Raw genomic sequence first — 24,828 nt, forward strand, 5'->3', positions numbered from 1 at the left:
CAAAGCTAGTAAAGGAATGTATCAAAAGACACAACCTAGAGACAAAGAAAATATTGCTACCTGATCAATCCACTCTCCTTTCTATAAACAAAATGTTGATGTAATCTAAATTTGGCATCCCAATGAAAGAAGAATATTGTGACATTGACTTCTCATCTTCTACACCAATGGTCAATGAAAAGAAGACTCTAAGAAGAGAGGACATGTAGAGAACTTGGTTCCAAAAACTCATTCCAAAAAGAGTAAAATGTCAAGGACTCTTTTTGGAACTAATTTCAAGAGAGAGATTGTGGACATCTTGGCATTATTGCTAAGATTGAAAGGGAGTAGATCTTAAATTTCATCAAATATCACTTCTATTTGGTACATGTCATATGTGTAGAGGGACTATAGATTGATTGGGCTCAAATTAAATGTGAAGAGCTTACTTCTTGTCTAAATTGAGCTAAGGCATTTAGGCAATTCTATATGTCTTCATTAATGATGACAATGAGGTTGTGTTAGGAATTGCAAGGTTGTTTTGAGTAAAGGTTTTCACCTAAGGCTATATCAATTTTAGGCCAATTTATATGATGTATCATCCAATTCTTATCTTTCTCCTATCTGAGGATTGGTGCATTTTATGGTTTCCCCAAAAGGCTCTTTAGCTATCCCAAGGACAAGGTTTTTCATATTGAACTATGTAGAATAATATTGGAGGTAAACACTTTGTGTTCCAATGTGAAGAAGATAATCATGATTTCCTTCCCAATAGTGGTAAGACCTTACTCCTATGCTACTAGATATGATGCCTAGAATCTAGTTAAAATCTTTGAGAGAAAGATTAAACTGATTGATTATGAGGTAATAAGGCCTTAGTATGACCTAGTGAACTTTTTGAAAGATCAATCGAAGCTTGGATACACTCACAGACATATTTCAATTATTGAAGACTATTGGGCTAGACGTTATGATGAAAACTATACCAAGTACAGGTGTTGGTCCAAGCTATCAATAGAAGAAATTAAATTATATAATGATATTGTTGATGTTTTTGACCTTGCAAATGATGGCTCCTACATGCATCCCTCAACCTATGAGCAAGTCAAGAAGACCTCCATTGTGTCAACTCCACCTGAAGGTCCTATTGTTGACACAATGGAAGTCTTGATACATGGAATCATCACAAGGATAGATAGGTGGGTGAAATGGACTAGAGCAATGAAGAAAAGAATTGGAGGTACAAACTCTATTGCTGGAATAGCTCAATCAACTGATGCTACATCCATTATTGTTGCTACTTCAACATTAGCTGGTCCAATATAGTCTATTGGTGGAGGAGACCAACCTCTTGAAAAGAATGTCCAAATTACTCCAACCTATGGAGGAGGATCTCTGCCAGAGATGGGAAAGGTTAGGAATGATGAGAAAAACAAAGAGAAGGAGCAAGAGAAGTCAATGGTTAAGCCCTCCTCCCCTGTGCAAGTCATTAATCTAGATGGTGACTATAATCCCCTAGATGGTCAAGAACAAGAGGCATCTCAACAAGGTGACACTCTAGCCTTCTTAGTCACCAAGGTAACTGATTTTCCTACTACCACCCAGAGAAATGAGACACCCCTAGTGGTGAGGAAGCTCTTTGATCCTACAGCCCTACAATAAACACTTAATGTCCTTTTAACTGAGTCTTGGTCAGAAGAGACCATTGATAGAAAGAAAAGGAGATGTGAAGAAATTCCTCCATCTAAAGACCTCATTGTGCAAGCAACTCATCCCTAGCCCATGTCAAAGAAAGCAAAGAAGCAATAGACCATTGTAGTGTTGGCAACAAACTCAACTTCCAGACACTTGCTTATGGAGATTGCAAAAGCCTAGAAAGAGGGAAAGTTTCACAAATTGACTCCTATGCTTTCCATATTAGAATTGTTGACATAGGCATTCTAGTACATGATTCTATGGTCAACGTGTGGAAATCAATAAATGAGAAGATCAAGAATAGATTTGAAGAATTGAGGCTAGAAAAGAGGTACTGAAGGCCTCAAACAGAGAATTGATGGATTGCATTAGAGCTACATGTAGAAGCATACCTCCAAGTATATTTGATCCAAGTGCAGAGGAGAACAAGAACTTATTGCTTAAGCTACAACAAGAGTGGCAATTTGGTCAAATTGGTCATGCCTAGATAGATGAACTAAAGGCCCAAGGCCCTCCCATGATAGAGAATTTTTGAAATCTATTGTTAGACACAGATAGATTAAGAGAATCAGTGTCAAAGCACTAGGACTCAATGAAGAAGGAAACATAAAGCTTAATAGAGCAATTGGGCTTGTTACAAGAGGTGAGTGATATAAAGACCAACGTGGTTGTGAATCACAAGATACTTAAATTCTACAAAGAGTCATTGCTACATTGGAAGAAATCTTTGGAATTCAAATATGAGAGTTCAATGAAGTTTGAGAATGAATTGAAGTGTGTCTGTGATTTGGTAAAGAAGGAAATAGATAATATATTTGAATACTTAAAGGTCCTACATACTGAATCTTATGCCACCAATAACCATCAGCTAGTGGATGTGGAGTGAATGAAGACTAAGTTTTTGGCAGTCATTGAAGAAACTTCTGATCTAACAAATTTCCAAGTGGCAGAGCTTCTGGAACACACAACAATGGACTATGTTCTGAAATGTGTTGCAGAGAAGCTCCAATTGAAGATTTCCAAAGTGAAACATGTGATATAAATGCATGACTATTGGATGGTCAGAGCTAATAACATCCTTATCCTGAGTGTCATGGAGTTGAAGAGTGTAATTGAAGTAATGAAGGCCTACAGAGCTGAATCCATAATTCTAAAGAAGAAATAATGCTTTATTAGAAGTGTTAAATCCATCTTCTCTACAATATGATAAGTGTTATCCCTTATCTCTCTCTCTCATTTGATAGTGTACCCATATTTGGAATTCTTCTCATAGGCTTGGACTTTGTAAGGAATGTTAATTTGGTTAGTCCTATTTTTAGCATTCATCTATTCAGATATGCTCTACAATGTAATCATCAAATGTAATTAATCATTCCTGTGAGGGCCTATAAATGTAACTTTTTGAAGAGTAAATTGAATCGACAAATTACTATGTGGGAAAACCCCTTTAGCTGGGACTACAATGTGAGACTTTACATCTGCATTTTAATCTTGTATTGTGCTTGGAGTGAAATATGTTGTTAATGAAAACTATAAGATTGAAAATAAACTAGGTTTTTTTTCCATTTTTTCAGTTATTGTAAGCTTTACTTTCCTCATTTACATATTCTTGCAATTCCTTTGTTATGTGCAAGTTAGTTCATATACATTTCGGTGTTGTGTGAGAAGTTTGGAATTTGGTTAATGAAAGGGACTAAATAAGAAGCAATTTAAGTATTGCCAACTCTCAGTAACTAGGGCAATCTAGGTATTGTCTAAGTTGACCATCCATTCTCTTCTTATACAGTATGTATTGGTAGATAGTTTTGTACTGTTACATCTTTCATTCAAAGGTTGAATAGACTACATTTTAGGTGTTAGATGAGCTTAACAATGACTTACACACATTCATATTTGTGGAGGTTGCTAGTCATAATCTAAAATTGGCATAGAATGCTTAAAGTGTTGGTCAATCTGGTTATACATCTTCTGCTCTCTAGTTACATAATCACAAGTTGCCATAGCAATTGCAGTCTACTTATAGCAACTGTACGCTGCTTGGCAACTGTTGCATGACAGATAGAATGAGAAGGAGAAAGTGGGGTTGGGGGGCGGGGGGGGGTTGTGGCCCCTGCCTACCATAAAATTATTTTATATATTTATTTTAAAAACATAAAACCCCCATCAAAAATGAAAAACCAAAATTTCAATTTGGTAAATTTTGAAATCACTAACATACATACATACATACATACATACATACATACATACATACATACATACATATATATATATATATATATATATACATACATATATATATATATATATATATATATATATATATATATATATATATATATATATATATATGTATGTATATATATATATATATATATATGTATGTATATATATATATATATATATATGTATGTATATATATATATATATATGTATATGTATATATATATATATATATATGTATATGTATATATATATATATGTATATATATATATATAAAATTATTAGAGTAATTTTATTTACTATGGTATTATATATACATATAATTTACATACCAGTTCTAGTAGGAAAAATACAAACAACCATTCAAACTTTGTATATTAAATTTTTATTTCTTTTCCAAACCCTACTCGTATTGAAATCAACCAAAGACATGGATCTTTAAAATTTACAAGATAAGGGTTTTAGATTTTTAATTCATTTATAGATGTCTCTCAATCAAAGAATGATAAATTCACATACAAGGGTTTCAATCTTCATTTGTTTACAAACATTTTAGAAATGAAAACAATAGATTCACAACATGAGTTTTAGATTAAATCACAAACAATACAATAACAGAAATAAATTTCTTCTCAAACAAGGGTTTCAACCCAAATGAAGAGCTTTTCCTCAAAATTTAGGCTTTGATTGTGCAATCACGTGAAACCCTTTTTCCTTGATTACTTTATTATTTTAATTTCATGCTCAAACTTTTTGCAATTAATTAAAATAATCTTTATTAAATTAATTCCTTTTTCTCTTTTACTAAATCACAAGACATTTTAATCAAAAATTTATTAATTTGACTAATAATAATATTTAGAGCTTATTATAAAAATAAAACTCATAAATATATATTATTACTAAATTAAATAAATATGATTACACAAAAACTAGAACTTTAAATATATCTTTAAATTTAATTATTTAATTTAATTAATTTCTCAATTAATCAAATATAATTAAATATTGAACTTTTAAAATAAAATTTCTATTAAATTATCTTTTAATTTGATTTAATCATAACTGAAAATCACAATAGACCCACAAAATCAAGTACAAAAACTCAACCACAAGACAAAGCATAAATTCAGCTCTAGGATCAAAATCATGAATTCATGTCACTTGATGAATTTAAATGAGTAAACAACTCAGATATTTGTCCTACTTTCTAGGACAATTGGCTTAGGGTTAGGATTCATACTCAAGAATTATCTCCCCTCTTTTACCATTGAGATATTATGATAGGGCACACTCATCTTGGCAATTCAAGGAAGTTGATGCCCGATACCTACAATTTGCATAAAATCCACACATGTACATGCACATAAAATCTAAACTAAATAAGAAATGGTGAGGAGTGGTGCGTCATGTAGATCCCAACTAGTAGGTGACTATGACTCCCTCCCTTAACCACATTACAAATTTCAAACATAAAGTAAAACATACAAGTGCACCACACACATACAAGTATGGGGAAAGTAACTATAGAACTCACACATAAATTACACATCTAACTATCATCATGAGAACTGAAAAGCACTAAATGAACATACATATATCATCATCGAAAATGTAATCATGAACACATGAAATAACTAACTCATCACATAAATCAAATAAGTATGAAATAACATCTAATCAAATTTAGTAACCAAGTACTGCTAATCATAAAACTGGCCTAAAAGAATTCATAAATAAAATGTGAAAAGTAATTTGGGGTAGGCATTACATCTACTTGCCCTAGACTTAGGCTTACTCCTAGAAGCCTACAAGAAAGATAAAATCAAAGAACTCACTGTGCAAGTCCCACAAGACCCTTTCCCCCTATAGGAGGACAAAACTCCACTAAAAACACCCTCTACGATCTACCTATATATCCAACTGTGGGTTTTGAAACCGTAGGTCTCTAATCTAAGAACTATGATTTCCATTGAGGACAATAGGATGACTTATGTGCATGTTGTCTTGCATGAAAAACATCCTCCATAAAAACTCCTCTGCACTCTAAGTGCACTAGACTACTGAAAATTACCTCCACTAGCATAAGAATAAGTACTCTAAGATAGTTGGTCATACTGGTTACACTTATTGCACTGGGAGTATTGAGAATCCCTAGAGTGTGAACCATTGACACCACTCTATGCTAAATGATAGGATCCTCCCTGATGTTGTTGCTAATTGCCTCCTGAAGAAGTAGGCTTCCTATTGCTACCCGATCCCTGATTACCATTGGACCCTAATATTGCAGATGCTCCCACAAAACCACCTTGTCCCAAGGTGATGCTCTTCTCTACAAGGATAGCTTGGTGTACCACATCCTTGAGGGTTTTAGGTTGGAAAACTTTTACACCCCCAATAAGATGGTTGTTCAAACCTTGAATGAAGTGTTGAACCATCAACGGTGAACTCTCACTAGTCTCAGCATAAGGCATGAGCTCGTAGAATTTCCATTCTTAATTGACCATAGACATAGCATACTATCTCAGATTGTGAAACTCATTAGCCTCTACTAGTATCATTCTCTGGTAGGAAACACTCATGAAAGTTCTCCAGAAATAACTCCCATGTGATAGCATTCATTTTTACACCCAACTTCTTTTCCTCAATGTTCCACCTTGTAGCTCCAAAGAGTTATAGGTGGGTGATGGAAAACCTTGCTTTGACATTAGAGTCAAATTCCTACATCGCAAAGCATCTATATAAGGTAGTTAGCCATTGCTCTACCACATATCCTATACCTAACCCATTGAAGGGTTTGATCTTGGACCTCTGAAGGACCTTCATTTGTGTAGCCTTGACTAACCTCTATTTGTCATTGTGAAAGTCTCTCTGAGGACTCCTAGACCTTCGGTTCTCCTCATTCCTAGCATGATGCAATCCCTCCTAATCAACGCCCCTAGGAGGAGGTAGGTGCTCCATAATATTCCTCACCATTTGTCTCAAATCAGTTCTCTTTGAGTCAACCTGGTCTTCTATATGGTTCTCTTCCCTATTTTCCTCCTGAATAGGACTCTCTGCATGAGTCAGAGGAGGACTATCATGTCCATCTCTTCCATGACCTCTACCTCTACCTACACTATGACCTCTAACAATTGATCTAGTCTCAAACATCATCTCCCTACAACACCCAAGTAAGGACAATAAAATGCTCACTAGGTCAACCAAGGCATATGATGTAGTGCAAGGTAGGAGAATCCCCAAAGGAGATGTCCTAGCACCCAACAAATAACCACACAATGGAAACACAATAAAAGATACACAATATAATACCAAATGCAAGTCTTTATTCATAAAATAATTGATTACATGTAATGTGCCATGCTATAAGGCCTTCCCAGTTACGGCCAAATACAATACCAATTACAATAACAGTTCTGCAAGATCCCTCAAGATCTAACCCAAACACTAGCTAGTATAGATCCACACTCTAGTAGAAACCTCCAAGGAATATCTAAACTTGTGCTCACAAGCCCACCAAGAAATCTCCATATTTCCCAAACCTCAACTACTAGCCCTTCTCTTATCCAAGGTCCAAGTGTAATCTACCTCACATTCGGCGCTTTGTCCATACACTCTGGAAAACTTCGCTCCTCTTCTTCCTCCTTCTCTACACCTTAAATCTTGATTACAAAGGCTCATATGCCTTTCTTAAATAGGCACTTACTATCCAAGATGTTAGAAACACAACCAATGTGAGATAAAAGGTAATTACAAATACAAGTTACAACAAATATTTATTTCCCATGTAACGCCCTGCCATGTGACCCAAAAGAAGTTAACCTAAAGTTTTACTAAGTTTGTCAATATTTTTTTTTAATTTAAATATAATAACTTAACAAAAATAGTTATAACATAGTGGAAGCAATTAACATTCACATAAACACATACCATAAAACATATTACAACTCTTAAGGGTCCCATGACATTGAATCACATTTAAGTTTAGTTAATAATAAGTCTAATATATAATAAATCCACATTAAATAATAATATACCAATATGAATCCATTTAAATAATATACAATTATATATGATGCCACTTGGCAATAAATAGAAAGAACAATCATTCCTTGTACAGATCACAGGGCATGAAAGGCTAAAATAATATATATCACGAAATAAATTACATCATCTCTTAAGATCTTATTAAATCAAATACAATACAATAGTACAATCATCCATCACAAAAATACAAGAATAGATAGAAAGGAACATCTACACAAACACATCCAACAACAACATCCAATGGTCAGATCCCAATGGTATAAGAAAAAGCACTACCACCCAACCTTTTGGAACCCTAAAAGGTCCACTCCCATTGCGTTGAGGAGATAGTCTCAAGTGCCAAATAGGATAACAAACTCAATAATCAAATCTAACATCTAGGTTCAAGGAATGACCTGAAAGAAATCTAACTCAAAGGTACCAAGACACAAGTATCAACTAATCCTGGCGGCAACATAGACACATAGGAAATCTACTATGCAAGTGGGAAAGTGTAATTGTACTAATCAATGCTAGAGTTACCTTGGAAGTCTAACTTGGCCCTGACCCCCCTAGTGACTCTATGCAACACTAATATCCTTTCATACTGACAAGGCATACTAACGATGCATGGTTGCAACCAAGCCTCCTCTCTACTCCCATCCTTGTCTATACTAGCACTTGAGGTATGAGCAAGGAAATAAAAAGACTCTTATTAGGTTCATTTTATTCCCATTTAGTATAATGTTTTCACTTATTAAACAACTTACAATGGGTTATCCTGGCAGCTACTTTGGGCCCTTACCTCCATTGTAAGCCACTTCCCAACATGACATACATATAACCTACCCTAAGCTCAGTAAAATTAAAAGATCAAAAAAGACCACATATCATACATTAGTTCTTAAAAAAGTAACTGACAAGTATCAAAAATCACTGATCATAATCACGGATTCCATTAATATGATCATCCTAATAGTTGTGAACCCAAAATCAAGTATATATAAACCAATCCATGTCATAACATAAGATCACTAAGAATAAATCATAAAAACACCCTAGTCCTATAAAAGTGATTGGAAAGCAATCCAAGAATAACTATTTGAAAACTCAAAGGTTATATCAGATGGGTCACACCATTCACCTTAGTTTCACACAAGAACAATGGAAAGCAATAACAATCAATGCATCAAAACATCGCATAGAGCATACCAGACACATTACTATGGTTGAGTATAAAAGATCAAGATCAAAAAATCATCATGACACCACAAAATAAAACTCCTAAGCCTTTGGTAAACATTCTGATTGGCCAAAGCTAAGTCAAACCCAAAAACCCCAACACCAGTAAATCACACATTACATAAAGTGCATAGAAAAGTGAATTTCATAATGCATTAGGTTTTGAAAACCCTAAAGTTCAATATTTACTAAAATTTTTTAGATTAAATGATAGACAATTCTATAATGGTAATCAATTTCCTCAAATAAGAGTTTTAACCCAAAGAACTTCTAAACATAGAAACACAACAGACACGAAGAAGATAAGAATTGGAAGAATGAGAAAATACTGCACAAACCCACAATATCCTACCTTGATCTGATGCTAAAACAATGAACACACAAACACACAAGAAACCTCCTTTTCCTTCAAAAACCCTCTTTTCAAAAATTAGCTCCTCCAAACCTATGTATCTAGAAATGAACTCTGATTTACTTAATAAAGAGTTATTCCCCCCAGATCAAGGCTTTGATCATGCAATCATGTGAAAACTCTTTGTCTTTAATTACTATATTTTAATTTTCATGCACACACTTTATACAATTAATTAAAATAAACTTTATTAAATTAAAGCTTTCTCTTCCTTATTAAAAATCATGCGACGCTTTTAATTTATTATTTATTAATTTAACTAATAATATTATTTAGAGTTTATTAAAAATAAAACTACTAAATAAATTATTATTAAATTAAATAAATATAAATACACTTAAATTATAACCTTAATCAAATCTTTCAAATTTAATTCTTTCATGGACATTTAAAGAACTTTTTAATTAAAATATTCTTTTATATTTTCTTTACCTCCATTTTACTAATTAGTGTAAGCATTATTTAAAGCATAGTTTATTGTTTAAATTAATAAGAATAACTAAAGCTCATTATTTAATTGCAACTCTAATTTAATAATTATTAATTAAATAATCATAATAAAACAATATTAAATCTTTAATCTTTTAATATTTTAATTCTATTTTTATCCAACTTCTTAAATTAGACTTTTAAAATAAATATATTAAATGAAGTACATATTTAATTAATTTTCAATTAACTAAATAACATCATATTCTAATCTTTCTTTAACCAATTTTCTAAATTTAGACTTTTTATTTAAAGCATAAATTTAATTAGTTTTTAATGAATCAAATATTCACATATTTCAATATTTTCTTTTTAATCAAATAATATTTATTACTCATCTAATAATATTATTTAGAGTTTATTATTAAAATAAAACTCTTAAATAATTATTATAAAATAAAATAAATATAAATATGCTAAAATTAGAACTTTAATCTAATCTTTTAAATTTAATTCTTTTATTTAATTAAATTTTCAATTAATTAAATATAATTAATTATTAAATTTTCTATATACAAATTTCATGCAACAACTTTATGCAATTTAAATTAAAATATCTTTATTATATTAATTTTCTTTTTCACTTTAATTAATCATGAGACATTTTTAATATCATATTTATTAATTTAACTAATAATATTATTTGGATTTTATTAATTAAAACAAAACTCCTAAATAAAATATCATTAAATTAAAAAAATATAAATATGTCAAAATTAGAACTATAACTTTATCTTTAAATTTTATTAATTTATTTAAGTAATTCACAAGACATTTTTAATAATATATTTATTAACTTAATTTTAAAAAAAAGGGTAAACGGCCAAGGCCTTGAGTATTTTATTAAATCAAAGGATTAGAGTACATAGCATTTCTCCATTCAAACGGGCACTGGTAGGAAAGAACGAAGAAGAAAACCTCCAGTCTTACCTAGGACATTCATCCTATATTATTACATGTTCAAAGGGGCATACCCCAGTGCAAACATTATAAGACAAATTTAAATACAAATCTATATGGGCATGCCATATTAATATCCTTGAAAATGTAAATCATTGCTAATACTCGATTTGGTGTATCAACTTCAGATCCTGAGTCCAAAATGTACCTGTCTAATATACTATTCAAATGCATCTTAAAACACTTACCATGTTAGATAGTCCCTTGTTAGAAAATAAAAATCACTAAATCAAAGCTAATTTATCTCATTAAAACTGTCATCCTAAAAATCTCCTAGACCAAACTATCACTCAAGATCAATCCTCTAAAACCAAAATTAATCAAGATTTCAATGAGATCTACTTTAAACCTAATATCGTAAGATCAACTAAAGGTTTTAAGTTACCATTATTCTAAACCATGAAGAAAAAATATATACATCCCTTAAATTAATATTGCCTATAAAATGCTGAATACATTCTTGGATCTAATTAGAACACAATAAATTTGCTAATTACCCCTTCAAATTGATATTCCATGTAGTCTTAAAGCAGGAACCATGTTTAACCTTTTACCATAGGGAGCACGTTCATACAGTTAAACCTAATCGCACTGCGAAGAACATAAACTAAGGTCTTCCATAAGTATCCCTGATTACAAAAAAAGTCTATGAAACCATAACAGTCCAAATAACCCTATCCAAGGTAAAATTAACATTAAATCTTTGAAATCAAAGCATATATTTGAGCCAAACATACCATTGTATAAGAAAAAATAGAGAAAAGCTTCAAACTAAGTCTAATATAAACAATAAAGAGCATTGCCAGATCAATGAACAATCATTTCTATAAACTAATCTGATCCAAATCACAAAAAAGGATTACCCAAAAGAACACCAAGAGACTATATTGATATGACTATTATTTTAAAAGATCAGATATTACTATCTTTAGTAACTTTTAGAGAAGCTACCAGAAAACCCATACCACCATTATACTACAATACAAATAGATCTAACTCAAAAAGTTGTGTCTTACCTAATTTAAATTTAAATTTTGAAAAAAACTGAGCCCTAAAGGAAGGAATTGTTCAAACTTCCAAGCAACTCATACCTATATTCCATAGGGGAACAAATTGAAATAAACTATTCTGCAAACCCTGGATATCAAATATACATCATTAGGTCATAGAGATACCATCAAAAATAATCGACCATTTGTGTTGTATCTAAGAGAATAGGAATAAAACACACAATGATAGAGTCACAAACAATAATATACACCAGATAACTTCACCTTCCTTTATACTGAATTATGCAGAGTTCCAAAATGGGTTACCAAGAAAAGCTCCACATCACACCAATCATATACAATATCCATATTAAAAATTAGATAAAAGGTCTATAATTACATTTGAAGGAGCTTTCCCAAAATTGCAAAATCTCTAGAATATCTTAGTACATATGAAATGCTAATTTGAAACACCCTATATTTGCATACTTTAACCCTATAACCTAGACATATTATAACTAGCCCTATCCTCACCAAGAACAACCCATTTGAAACTTACTTCTTCCATGTGACCATGATCACCTTAAGAATTTCATCTTAATCATCCTTGATGAAATTGGTGAAAAGTTCAAACTTGACTTTTTCCCTACTCGTTTTCTCTGAGTTTAGGATGCTGACTTCTAGGGCATTGAGATCCTCAAATGTGACTCTCGATTGAACATATGCATTAAACATCATGAGGAAGTTCAGAAACCTATTCTTGTTCTCTTCCATTTCGATATTTCACCATCGAAGAAGGATGTTGACACACGATTCCATGCGCAACCACTCCTTGTAGAAGGCTAGACTTTCCCTAATGATGAGGGATTTCCTGCGAGGAGTTGTTTCCAGGACTGTTGTGCCCAGGTGAAGAGTCATATATTTCTCAAGTTGGGGATTTAAAACTTCTCATCAATACTATACACCGCCTTAGCTAACCCTTTTTTCTAGACAGGATTGAAGATATCAGAGCACAGTTTAACAATGTCCTCGTGCTCTATCTTAGCCCTCACCATAATGCTAATAAATGAACCAATAATGGTACTATTGGTCCTCCAAGTGGCTTTGTAATAAAAAACCTCTTCTCCTATAGCTTTACTCACAGCAAATCAGTTTGGATCATCCTCTAGTTTTAGGAGATGACTCCACCTCTCTAGTTTGACCTTTCCTAGGAATACCATGGTTCTGTTCTCTATCTTATGAAACACATGGATGTTCGACTCCATCTATATAGGGATATTACTCAGCTAGGGAATTGCAAATGACACACCTCTAGAGCTATTTTTGCAATTAAGCCCCCAACACATCTCCAGCTATAAATGCTCTAGCTTGGAGTATGCAGACTTAACTAGCTATGAATGCCATTTCTATGGGTTTTTAAAAAATAATCATGGAAACTAGCATTGACACTCAGCTTGTTGGATATCACTACTTAAAAGTACTAATGCACATAAAGTTGTGTATTCATGATACAATTTATATCACAAGGAATCCCACTATAGTTGCCACACTTAGGATCACTCAAATATCTAATGGATACTATATGCAAGTATGATGACAGATGGGAAACCTTCCCCAATATTCGCAGAGCATACCAAATAATATGGGAGAGAGATAGAATTACCATAATAATAATAATAATAACTCTTTAATCAAGTTAATCTAAACCTTAAACTCCTAAATATCAATCCCTACAATGGTTACTATGAATTTGTCAAATGCAACTATTTTATGAGCCTTTAGAAAACTCATTGATTATTATAAATTAGTATCAATTCGTCATTAATGCCTTAATTAGCTAGCTTATCCACTTTTTGATTCCCCTCTCAAAATATATGACCAATTTGTATATCTTCAAAAAGATCTATCCGTACAAGAACTTCTTTAAGTTTTTAATTTAGGACCCAATTAGGAGTCTCTTGCTTCCTAACTACATTTAGCATGATCTAAGAATCTCCCTCAATAATAACCTTAGATAAACCTAGATTGTTGCAAAGTTGTAAACCTCTGTCTAGAGCTTCTAATTCTACCATATTACTAGAAGTAGGAGATAAAGGTGAGGCTAGTTTAGCTATCCACTTGCCAGAATCGTCATTGAGTATGCAGCCAATACTAGCCACCCCTGGATTTCCTCTAGCAACACCATCAAAATTTAGTTTGTACCATCTACATGGGGGGGGGAGCCCACTTGTAGTTAGCCCTAGCCTCCTTATTACTTGATTTGTAAACTAAGGGTGGGTTGATGAGGTTGGACCAGTTCTTTTTCATCTATCCATCCTAGAAGGAGAAAGAACCCTCTTCTTTGAAAGATTTCCTAAGATGAGAATTTAGCACTTCCACTATGGAAGCTTCTAAATTAAAAAGCAACCTATCCACACTCATTTCTTTATCCTGGAAAATGCGACGATTCCTTTCCTTCCACAACTCCCACATGATGATAGAGGGACTAATATTCCAAATCTTATTGTAAACCCCACGAACCAAGTTTATGTGCCATGATGATAAAAGGACCGTGACAGAATTTGGTAGAGGGATGGACCACTCAAGCTGAGTCCTCAACCATTCCCAATATGATAGTGCAAAAGGACAATTATAGAATAAGTGATCTACATCTTCATTATCTTGTTTGCAAATAACACACCAAGAAGGGCCAAGGATAACATATTTAGCTAGTTTGTTAGTAGTCAAAACTCTTTTTTGTAGAACAAGCCACAAAAAGAATCTAGCCTTTGGGAGACAAGTTGCATCGTAACACAATTTCAATGGCATCTCGATAAGATTCCAACCCTAAGAATGTACAATAGCCTTATATCCTTGTTTCACATTGTATGGACCATCCTTAGAGCCAACCCAAATGAGATTCTTTGACCTTTTAGACTACATGATGTTTTTGTCAAAAATTATTTTCTCAAAAACCTTAGCTGAGTTGGGATCTAGACCTAAGTTCTCTATCAAATGCAACCTCCATTTAGGAACCCCATCAAAGAAAACCTTACATTTATAATCTTTAACCTTATTACCCCACATAGATTTTAGTTTAAATTTGAGGGATTCATGGCAAGAGGGAAGTTGGATCGGGGGATTCCCATCCCAGGAGTCTTCCTAGAATAGAGCTTTGTCTCCCAAGCCCACATCCTAAGATAAAAATTTACTTATCAAATTTTGGCATTTAGGCATAAAGTTCCAGCATTTTGATCCTTTAGGTAATCTTTTCATCTTGAAAAGTGATGTCGGGTCTGTCGAGTCAACATATTTATTGTAAAAAATCTTGGCCCATTTGTGATCATGTTCCTTATATAACCTCCATATAAGTTTTGTGCCCAATGCTTCATTTTTCCACTGAAGCTTCTTAATCCCTAAGCCTCCAAACTCTTTAGGTTTGCATAAATTATCCCATTTGATGAGAGCTACTCTCTTATCATCTTCCTTATCTTTCCACAAAAAGTTCCTAAGTTTTGATTCGAATTTTATAGATGCCCAATTTGAGATGGGTAGACAAGCAATGGGAAAGATAGGAATAGCTAAAAGAACTGACCTAATCTTAGGAATCTTGCTAGCCTTAGTAAGCTACTTATCTTTCCAACTTCCTATCCACTTTTCTAGCTTCTCAATTGTGTCCATCCAAACTTTACTGTACCTTGAACCCTTTTCCAAGGAGATTCCTAAGTATTTGCAAGGGAAGAGCCCCTTTTTAAAACCCATAATGCTACAAATTTGATTTTCTAGTTTTGGGTTGGTATTCAAAAAGAAAATATCAAATTTGTTGTTATTGACTTTTTGACCTGATGCATCCATATAGGCTTGTAAAATCTTTTAAAAGCCCAAGGCCTCATGAACAGAGCTCTTGCCAGGTGAGATAGTATCATCTGCATATTGTTGATGAGTTATGTTAGGAATATTTCTAGTAACAATAATGCCCGAGATCTTCTTATACAAATATGCATTTGAAACTATTTTACCAAATGCTTCTGCCATAATAATAAAAAGGGAAGGAGATAATGGGTCTCCTTGTCTAATGCCCCTTGAAACTTCAAAAAAAAATCTTTAGGCATCTCATTAATAAGGATAGAGATCTTTGGAGTAGAAATAAACTTGAAGATAAGATTAATCCATTGATGGGAGAAGTTGAATGCCTCAAGGACCTTCCAGAGAAAATGCCAGTCTACCATATAATAAGCATTTTGTATATCTAGCTTCATAAACATACATGCTTCTTTGTCTTTGGAAGCTAAGTGGATAGTTTCTTGGATTGTAAGAATACCATCCAAAATAGATCTTCCTAGAACAAATCCTATTTTCTCCTCAGAGATCAATTTAGGCAAGAGATCTTTAAGCTTGTTAGCTAAGATTTTGGAAAAAAAATTTATATCGTATTGCATAAGGCAAAAGGAAGAAATTCGTTAAGGTGTTCTGGCCCATTCCTTTTAGGAATCAGAGTAATAAAGGAATAATTGATCTCAGCCAACAAGGACCCTCCATTTCTTGAAGCTTCAATAGCTTTCCAAAGATCTTCACCCAAAATGTCCCAACATTTTTGAAAGAAGAAGGCCTGAAACCCATCAAGCCCTGGAGATTTTTCGAGGTTCATACTAAAAACTATGGACTGAACCTCATCTAAAGTAATTGGTCTATTCAAAATTTTATTATCTTCCAACTTAATCAGTTTAGAGATTACTTTTAGCATGCTAGATTTGGCCTCCCTATTTGATTCTTTGCAATTATTTAATAAACCCTTAAAATGGGAGACAAATGTATCTGCTATTTCTTGTTGGTTCTCTATGCGGTCACCCATAGAGTTAGTGATAATAGAGATTTTATTTAAGGATCTATTATAAATGGTTGAGTTATGAATTTTTTTTGTATTACACTCTCCTTCATCCAGCCATTTCTCCCTCGATTTCTACCTCCAAAAAGTTCCTTCTTTGGAGAGAATGTCTTCCTATTTCGTAAGAAGCTCTTTTTCTAACCTATAGCTTTCCTTATTCATACCATACTTTATAGTGTGTTGGTTCAGATTCTTTAATTTTTCTTCAATTTCTAGCTTTTCTTTAAAGATATTATTAAAATGTTCTTTGTTCCATCTAGGAATATTTTCTTTTAATAGTTTTAGTTTAGATATGAAGGTGAACATTTTAGATCCTATGAAGCTTTCTTGCATCCACAAAATCCTAATTAGTTCTAGAAATTTCGAGTCTTGGCACCACATCTTTTCACATTTAAATGGATTTCTAATAGGTTTAGATGGTTCAAACAATTCAGTGCATATCGGGAAATGGTTTGATCGTGCATAAGGCAGTATGAAAGAGTGATAATTTTTATTATGCTTCAATATGTTTCCTAAAATAAAGAACCTATCTAACTTTTTTTGCAATGTAGGTGTCATCCTTTCTTCTATTATTCCATGTGAAAGATCCATTGTTTAAAGGGATATCTATCATACCATGTTTATCTATCCATGCTTCAAATTCTAGTGATGAAAGAGTTAAATGTTGCATCCCACCTACTTTTTCATTCAAGCAAACAATGGTGTTAAAGTCTCCTCCCATTATAATTGGGTACTATTTATAATCAAGAAAGACCGAACCTAATTTGCTCCAAAAAACTTTTTTTCCTAAGGGACTATTTGGAACATAAATTTTGATTAAAATAAATTTCAAATCTGATTTAAGGCTTTGTGCCTTGACACACATCCAATTACTACTATTCTTAAGGTGATATAAATCTACTTTCTTTGGATTCCAAATAATACCTAAACCACCAAATGCTCCATTGGCCTCTAGGAATAGAGAATCCCATATACCTAACATCTTATTTAGTTTAAGACTATCTGACTGATTTAATTTTGTTTTTTGAATTAAAATTACCTCTGAATTACATTTTTTTAGATAATGTTTGATTAACCTTTTTTTTCTAGGGGCATTTAGGCCCCTAGAATTCCATGTGGTAATCCTCATGTTGCCTTGGGAAGGCACTTCCCTTTCCCAATATTCAGTAATTCATCTATTTTGATCTATTCTCTGCAGAGTCCATTAGCTTCTCTTAACTCCTTCAATGATTTCCTTCCCCTTTTCCCTTTTAATTTGCCATAAATTGGGGAGCTCGGTCCTTCCTGATTCATGTGTAGACCTAAATCTTGCTAATAATCAATTAGACTATGTACTGAAGGGGGCCTGATATCCCTTGATTTGCCAAATTCTTCCATTTCTGTTTCATTATAGACCTTGCTTCCAATGTCATCCTTATCAAAATTTTCTTGATGAAATTCTGTCATATCAATAATATCTATCCTGCTCTCATCCTTGTCAGCTTTATATTTCTCATACTGATCTAGTGATTTGTCGTCCATCTCAATCTTTAGTATATCTCTCCTGAGATCCTCAGCTATGTAGTCTTTACCCCCTAATCTTATAATTCTTTGTATCAATTTCTCCTTCTGAGAGGTAGTACTATTGTTAATGCTGTCAAAGCTGAAAACCTAAATTAGTTCTTATGATAACTATTCTAACTCATTGTCATCTACTACTAGAGTCTTTTCCTCAAGAAAGTAATCCACTTCTTTGTTTAAAAAATTTTGAACATTTGTAACAATCAAATTCTCAATATTATTTCCTTCCTTCATCTTTCCTAACTACATATTCTCTGGAGTACAAGGAGAAGTAGTATGAACATCCAGAGTTTGCCAAAATTTAGAAGATGATTTGATTTTCTTATTGCTGGGAGTGACTACCTCAACATCCCCACCTTCATCTTGGGCTTGTCATGGAAAAACCTGTCTTATCTTTGGTGATATGTTATCCTTATCTACTTCTTCTGATAGAGAAAAAAGTAAATTTTTTTCTACCTCAACTAAATCCATTTTCTCTGCATCTTCTAATGTCTTGCCTTGGTCTCTCCCTATATCAACTACAACTATAACCACCTCTAGTGGAGTGGACTGTATTTCTCTGTTGTGATCTACATTTCGTGTTTGCTCCATATTTTTTGGATGAGCTATCATAGCTCCCTTGTTTTTGTATGCCAAAGTAATTTCATTTTCCAAATCCCCTTTGATAAATGTTTCCTCTCTCTCCTCTACCTCAAACGTGTGTGACAAAGCTTTGGATGGATACTTATTTTTCTTAGTTTTTCTCTTTTTCAATTTTCCTTTCTCTTGGCATGGCACTGAAACATTTTCATTGACTATGATTGATTTCATTTTGTCGCTTTGATCAATTACATCATTATCCTTTTGCTGAACCCCATCCTTTGAAGACCTCATATTTGGCTGAGCCCTATTTCTATCTTCAGGTTGAGAACATGATTCAAAATTTGCAAATTGTAACCCCAACTTATTTCTCAAATATTGGAAGATTGTTGGAAAAGTAGTTTGAAAAGCTGAAGTGAGAGGTAGGTTTTGAAGACTCATGCCATTATGAGCTTCTATTTTGATAATCTTTGAAATGTCATCTTTATATTAATGTAGATTAAGGTAATATTCTTCCCTTTTAGTTTCAACCTTTTTATGAATTATGGATTCTTGATTAAATTTGGTGTTTATAAGAAGTTTAACATTGTTATCAGACTCATACGAAGCATCAATTCCAATAAATTCTCCTAATGTTGCCCCTATCAGTTTGAGAATTTCAATTTGATTTAATTCTGGAGGTAGGGATTGCATCATGAACCAGATAGGGCACTTAAAATTTTCTTATGATAATTTAAAGTTTGGTGACCATTCAATAAATTTAACAAAATGACCATCAAACAAAAATTCAGAGACCTTTATTAACTCATCTCTAACTAACTTGTCAAAACAATTTAGATATAATACATTATCACCAGAGTAAGAGATACTTACCTAACCTTGACAGTTTTCTTCCAGCCAATTGGACATGAAAAATATTTATTTTCTAGATCAAGTCCAAATTACAAAAATGCCAAGGTTTTTGCATTCCATCCATGCTTCCTCACTTTCCTTGCTTTGAATTAGAATTGTATCTGCTGGATCTACATTATGGTTCAAGAGTTTTGAGGATTTTTCTAAACTCTCTTTATTTTTCTTAGTCAATCTTCGAAATGGGGGAACATATGGTCTCAGTGTTGCAATCATAAGCATGTCCAAATTTTCAAGTGGAGTTTTTGAAACCCTAGTTCTTTCCTTTGAAGATGAAGCAGGGATGTTATAGCTTGCAACAACATATTTGGTCATGTTAAAAAACCTAATCTGTTGATTTAAGCTTTCTATTGTGAATATTGTGTTCATGTGAAACATTTATGGGTTGTTTTGGCTGATCCCCTCTTTCAAAACTGTCCTGATGAACCCATTGATCTATGCATCTTGATTCCAGTCCTTTTGATTGTCTGATTCGACAAGGATGGAGAAAGCATTGTTGGTTTCCAAAGAAAATTGCGCCTTATTGCAACTATTCACAAAGTGTTGGGAATGAGGTTTCCATGGGCTATTTGAAAAATTGTTCTTAGGATTTTCCCTTTTTCTATTCCTCGTGCATCTACTTGGATGTGTGGAAATGCCTTTACCATCTGCTCCGAAGTAATTCGGATGTCTACTCTTATTTGTGTGACTACTATTTTTTGCCATAATCTTTTTAATGTTTCTGTAAAATTATTTAGTAATATATTTATTAACTTTATTAATAAAATTATTTATAATTATTATTAAAATAAAATTCCTTAATAATTATCATTAAATTAAATAAATATAAATACATGAAAAATAGAACTTTAATAAATTCTTTAAATTTAATTCTTTTCTTTAATTAATTAAATATAATTAAATATCAAATTTCTTTATAAAATTTCCATTAAATTATCTTTTAATTTGATTTAATTATAACAGAGAATCATGGTATACCCACAAAACCAAAAATGATAACTCAGTTGAAGGCAAAGAACATAATCAAACTCTAGGGTCAAAATCACAAATTCACGTTAGTTGAAAAATTTGGATGGGTAAACTAACTTAGAACTTGTCCTATTTTCTAGGACAATTGGCTTAGGTTTTAGGATTTGGACTCAAGACTTATCTCCGCACTTATACCATTGAAACAATGCGATAGGATACACTCATTCTAGCAATTCAGGGAAGTCGATACTTGGTACCTACAATTTGCATAAAATCTATGCATGTGCAAACATAATATTCTAAACTAAATAGGCAATGGCAGGAAGTGGTTCATCGTGTAGATCCTGACTAGCTAGTGACTACGACTCCCTTCCTCAACCTCATCAGAAATGTCAAACATAAAGAAAACATACATGCACACCATACACATGCAAGTATGAAGTAAGTATCAGTTGTAGTGTCTAGAACACATGCTCCATTCCTCACTAGAAATGGGGACCCCCTACTTTTTTTGACTCCTTGACTCACAGTTCGAGAGTCAGGAGAAGAAAATTTTATTAGAGTTGAAGTATGAGTTGTCAAAATTGAAAAAATACAAAAAAAATTGGAAAATAAAAAAATACAAAAAACATTAGAAAATTTGAAAAAACAAAAAAAATCAAAAAATTGGAAAAAATCAAAAAATCAAAAAATTAAAATTTTGAATTGAAAAGGTCACACACATAAATGTGCATGCGCAGAGTGTGTGACATGTGCACCGATGTGCACTCTGAGGTGCATTGAACACCTTGCGAGCATGGTGGGGGTTATAAAACCCCCACACCTCCACCTCATTCAAACACTTTTTTTTTTTATATCTTCGAAGAGTTTTGTGAGCATTGTAAGGTAGACATCCACATCCACACCATGTTTATGTTGTGCGATGCATTAACCCTACCTGTGGTGGTAACTTTGGCTTGCAATAGCACGAAGCGCCCATGTTGAGCACGATGCTTGTGCGGAACACCTCACACGACTCTTGCGGAGTGCACCCCATGCAATGCCCATGCGGCACACCATGTTCAACACCCATGGTGCCTTCAAACCCTACTCTCTAGCACTGCTTCCACATGTGCCCTCCGGTGTCACTTTCATGCACATCCTTCGGTGCCGCTCCCATGCGTGCCCTAAAGCACTGCAAACCCTCAAATTGCGTGCATTTAATTTAATTTAATTTTAAAAAATAAATATAAGATAAAAATATAAAAATATAAAAATAAAATTTTGCAAAAAAAAGGTATTTAAAATATATATATATATATATATATATATATATATATATATATATATATATATATATATATATATAATTCTAATAAAAATACATATATATATTTTAAAAGGGATAAAATGAAAAAATAAATGAAAATAAATAAAATTCCCAAATGGGGCATTTTTTTCTCTTTTTCTTTATGTTTATTTTAATTCATAGTTTCATGTTTTATCCTTGGACTAATAACATTTTTTTCTTTTTCTCACAATGTGCAGGTAATTAAATGGCATCCACATCCAGAGTAGCACGCAAACCTATCATTTTCAAGTTCCAAGGTGTAGCTTCAAAGTCAAGATTAGATAATGACCACATAGAGATTTGAGATATTGACCTGGACACACAGACTTAGGAGAATTCCTAAGAATTTGTAACAAGCCAACAAAGAGGTCAACCATGATGTCTACATTGATTCATTCTAGATTGGTAAATGCAATGTCACATCCTGTTTCAAACAATCAACAAAACTAATCATGGCCCTATCACAACACTTTGTGCCTGATGAAAGGGTAGTCAAAAGCATCACCGGAGAAGTGGTTTTGGATCTACAACCCCATAACATTGAGAGGATCTTTCATCTTCTTAGAGCAGACTAGTTCATCAGACTTTCCTATGAACTAGTTGAGAGATGGTATAGGGAACACCAACAGGAGGCCATAAACATCATACAATCTTCTTCTCTTGTTGAGAAGCCTTCGAGGGGAAAGATAATAAGCAAAGTGGATATGATCCAAGGATACATGAAGGAGAAAATTAGGTACTCTATTATTCTCCTAAGCAGAGTCATGGGCTTACCTATGGCATGTCACCTCAGTACCCTCATGGTCAACTTCATTGAGACCATTAGATAGGAAAAGATATCATTAGATTGGCCGACCACACTAAGTGAAAACTTGTGTGAATAGTTGAGGATGGTGAAGGACAAGAAGAAGTTTTACATGAAGTCTTACGTGGTGTACCTACTTGCAACAAGGCAAAAAAACTATCTCAATTTGTACAAAAAAGGCAGTATGCAGGACCCCAATGCTTGGCCATACATAGTCTATCCTTAGCTAGTGAAGAAGAAACTATCAAGGTAGAGCAAAGAATATAGAATTGTGAATGATGTGTTCATCTTTACAATCATTCAATTCATTGAAAGAGACTATATGAAGAGGTTATCTAATGAAGCCAAAGCACAAGTCACAACTCTTGGAGCCTACTTCATCCAGTTCAAGACATTCACGTATCTACAGGTAGCTGGTGCATCCATCAATCCTAAGAAGCTCCCAAGATACCTAAGTGACAAACTGGTATTGTTGGAGATATCCTAGCAAATTGAGTTGTCCTATGAGAAGATAAAGAGATAAAAAAGACCTTGTTGGGCATGGCCATTGGTCATTGGACATTACTAGGTGAAGAGGAAATAGGATATTCTATCCTTCGAGTCGGAGTGGGAGAACTATCCTCTTGAAGAATACAACTCTCCCTGGCCATATTTTGATAATGTCGAGAAAGTGGAATCGGTAGGAAGAGACTTCCATCATGAGGATGTTGTTGAAGATCACTGGATGAATGTCACAAATGACTATAATGTCTGCATTAGGGACTATTGTAGGATGACTTTATATCTAGCAAAAAAGGCTCTCCAGTTGAACATCTTGGAGGAAATAAAGCAATAGGATTAAATAAGGAGTTACTGGATCCCCTATTCAATGTAGATAAAATTGGTGAAGGACCCATTATTAATGTCAAGGTTGATAGGGAGGAGCCTGATGATATTAATCATAGAGTGAGGCATGTTATCAGAATGATAAAGGATTGGATCAAGAAACCTTTTCCACTTGATCCAATTCTTGATATTGTAATCTTCCATGCACATGCTCACCCAAAAAGAGGTAAAGGAAGGAAAGTAACAATTCCTACCTTTGCAGCTCAGTCTCCTATCAGGTCAGAAATAGTGTACCATCTTGATAACCCAAATGGATATTATCACCCTCCTAAAAGGAAGGGAAAGAACAAAAAAAAGAGGACCTTTCCTCAGAGGATTTAGACAGAGCAAATTGCAGAACGACCATCTCCCCAACAACAAGAATAGAGCCTACAAGGGTCCTAAGATACTGGAGCTACCCAAGTCCAAGATGAACCACGGTTGCCTCCTATTGTGTCTAGCCAACCAAAAGAGGGGGAGATTCCACAAGTCTCCATCCCTCTTGTTCAAGAAGAGCCATCTTCTCCTTCTACCTCCAAGAAATAGAAGAAAAGCTATGATCAAATCATTCAGGATTTTTGACCTTGTTCTACTCTAGGATAAGGCAAAGGAAAATTTGGGCAGCCATACCAAGTTTCAATGCTTGTGGATAAGCCCTTATCAAATTGTAAAAATTTTGGGAGAAAACACTTTTAGGCTCAGTTCCTTGTAGAGGGAATTTCTTCCCTTGCCCATAAATGGGCAGTTTCTAAAGCATTATTTTGAAGCCTAAAAGACACAAAAAAAAAAAAAAACTAGTTAGATTTTATTTCTACATTTAGCTTAGATTTGCATTCTAGCAAGTGTGTTTATTTCTGCAAATGTGTTTGTTTTTATATTGTGTGTTTAATTTTAGTCATGTGTTTCCTTTCAAAGTTATGTCAGTCCTGGGG

The 24,828-nt window shown here is 33.4% G+C and overlaps 1 protein-coding gene across 1 annotated transcript in view; it reads right to left on the reverse strand.

The window, feature by feature from the left end:
* The window catches only part of LOC149545483 (disease resistance protein RML1A-like), a 63,266-nt gene extending 41,297 nt beyond the window's left edge, over positions 1 to 21,969 (reverse strand). The window contains exons 1-2 of the mRNA XM_089793776.1: positions 21,835 to 21,969; positions 18,216 to 18,488 (exon numbers count right to left, since the gene is read on the reverse strand). Coding sequence (XP_089649902.1) covers positions 18,216 to 18,488; positions 21,835 to 21,969 — 408 coding nt within the window. The remainder of the gene's footprint in view (positions 1 to 18,215; positions 18,489 to 21,834) is intronic.
* Between the last annotated feature and the right edge of the window lie 2,859 nt (positions 21,970 to 24,828).

The sequence above is a fragment of the Cupressus sempervirens genome, chromosome 7 (genome assembly GCF_028749045.1).
Source record: "Cupressus sempervirens isolate cs-2001-9-10 chromosome 7, ASM2874904v1, whole genome shotgun sequence".
NCBI classification, from domain to species: Eukaryota; Viridiplantae; Streptophyta; class Pinopsida; order Cupressales; family Cupressaceae; genus Cupressus; species Cupressus sempervirens.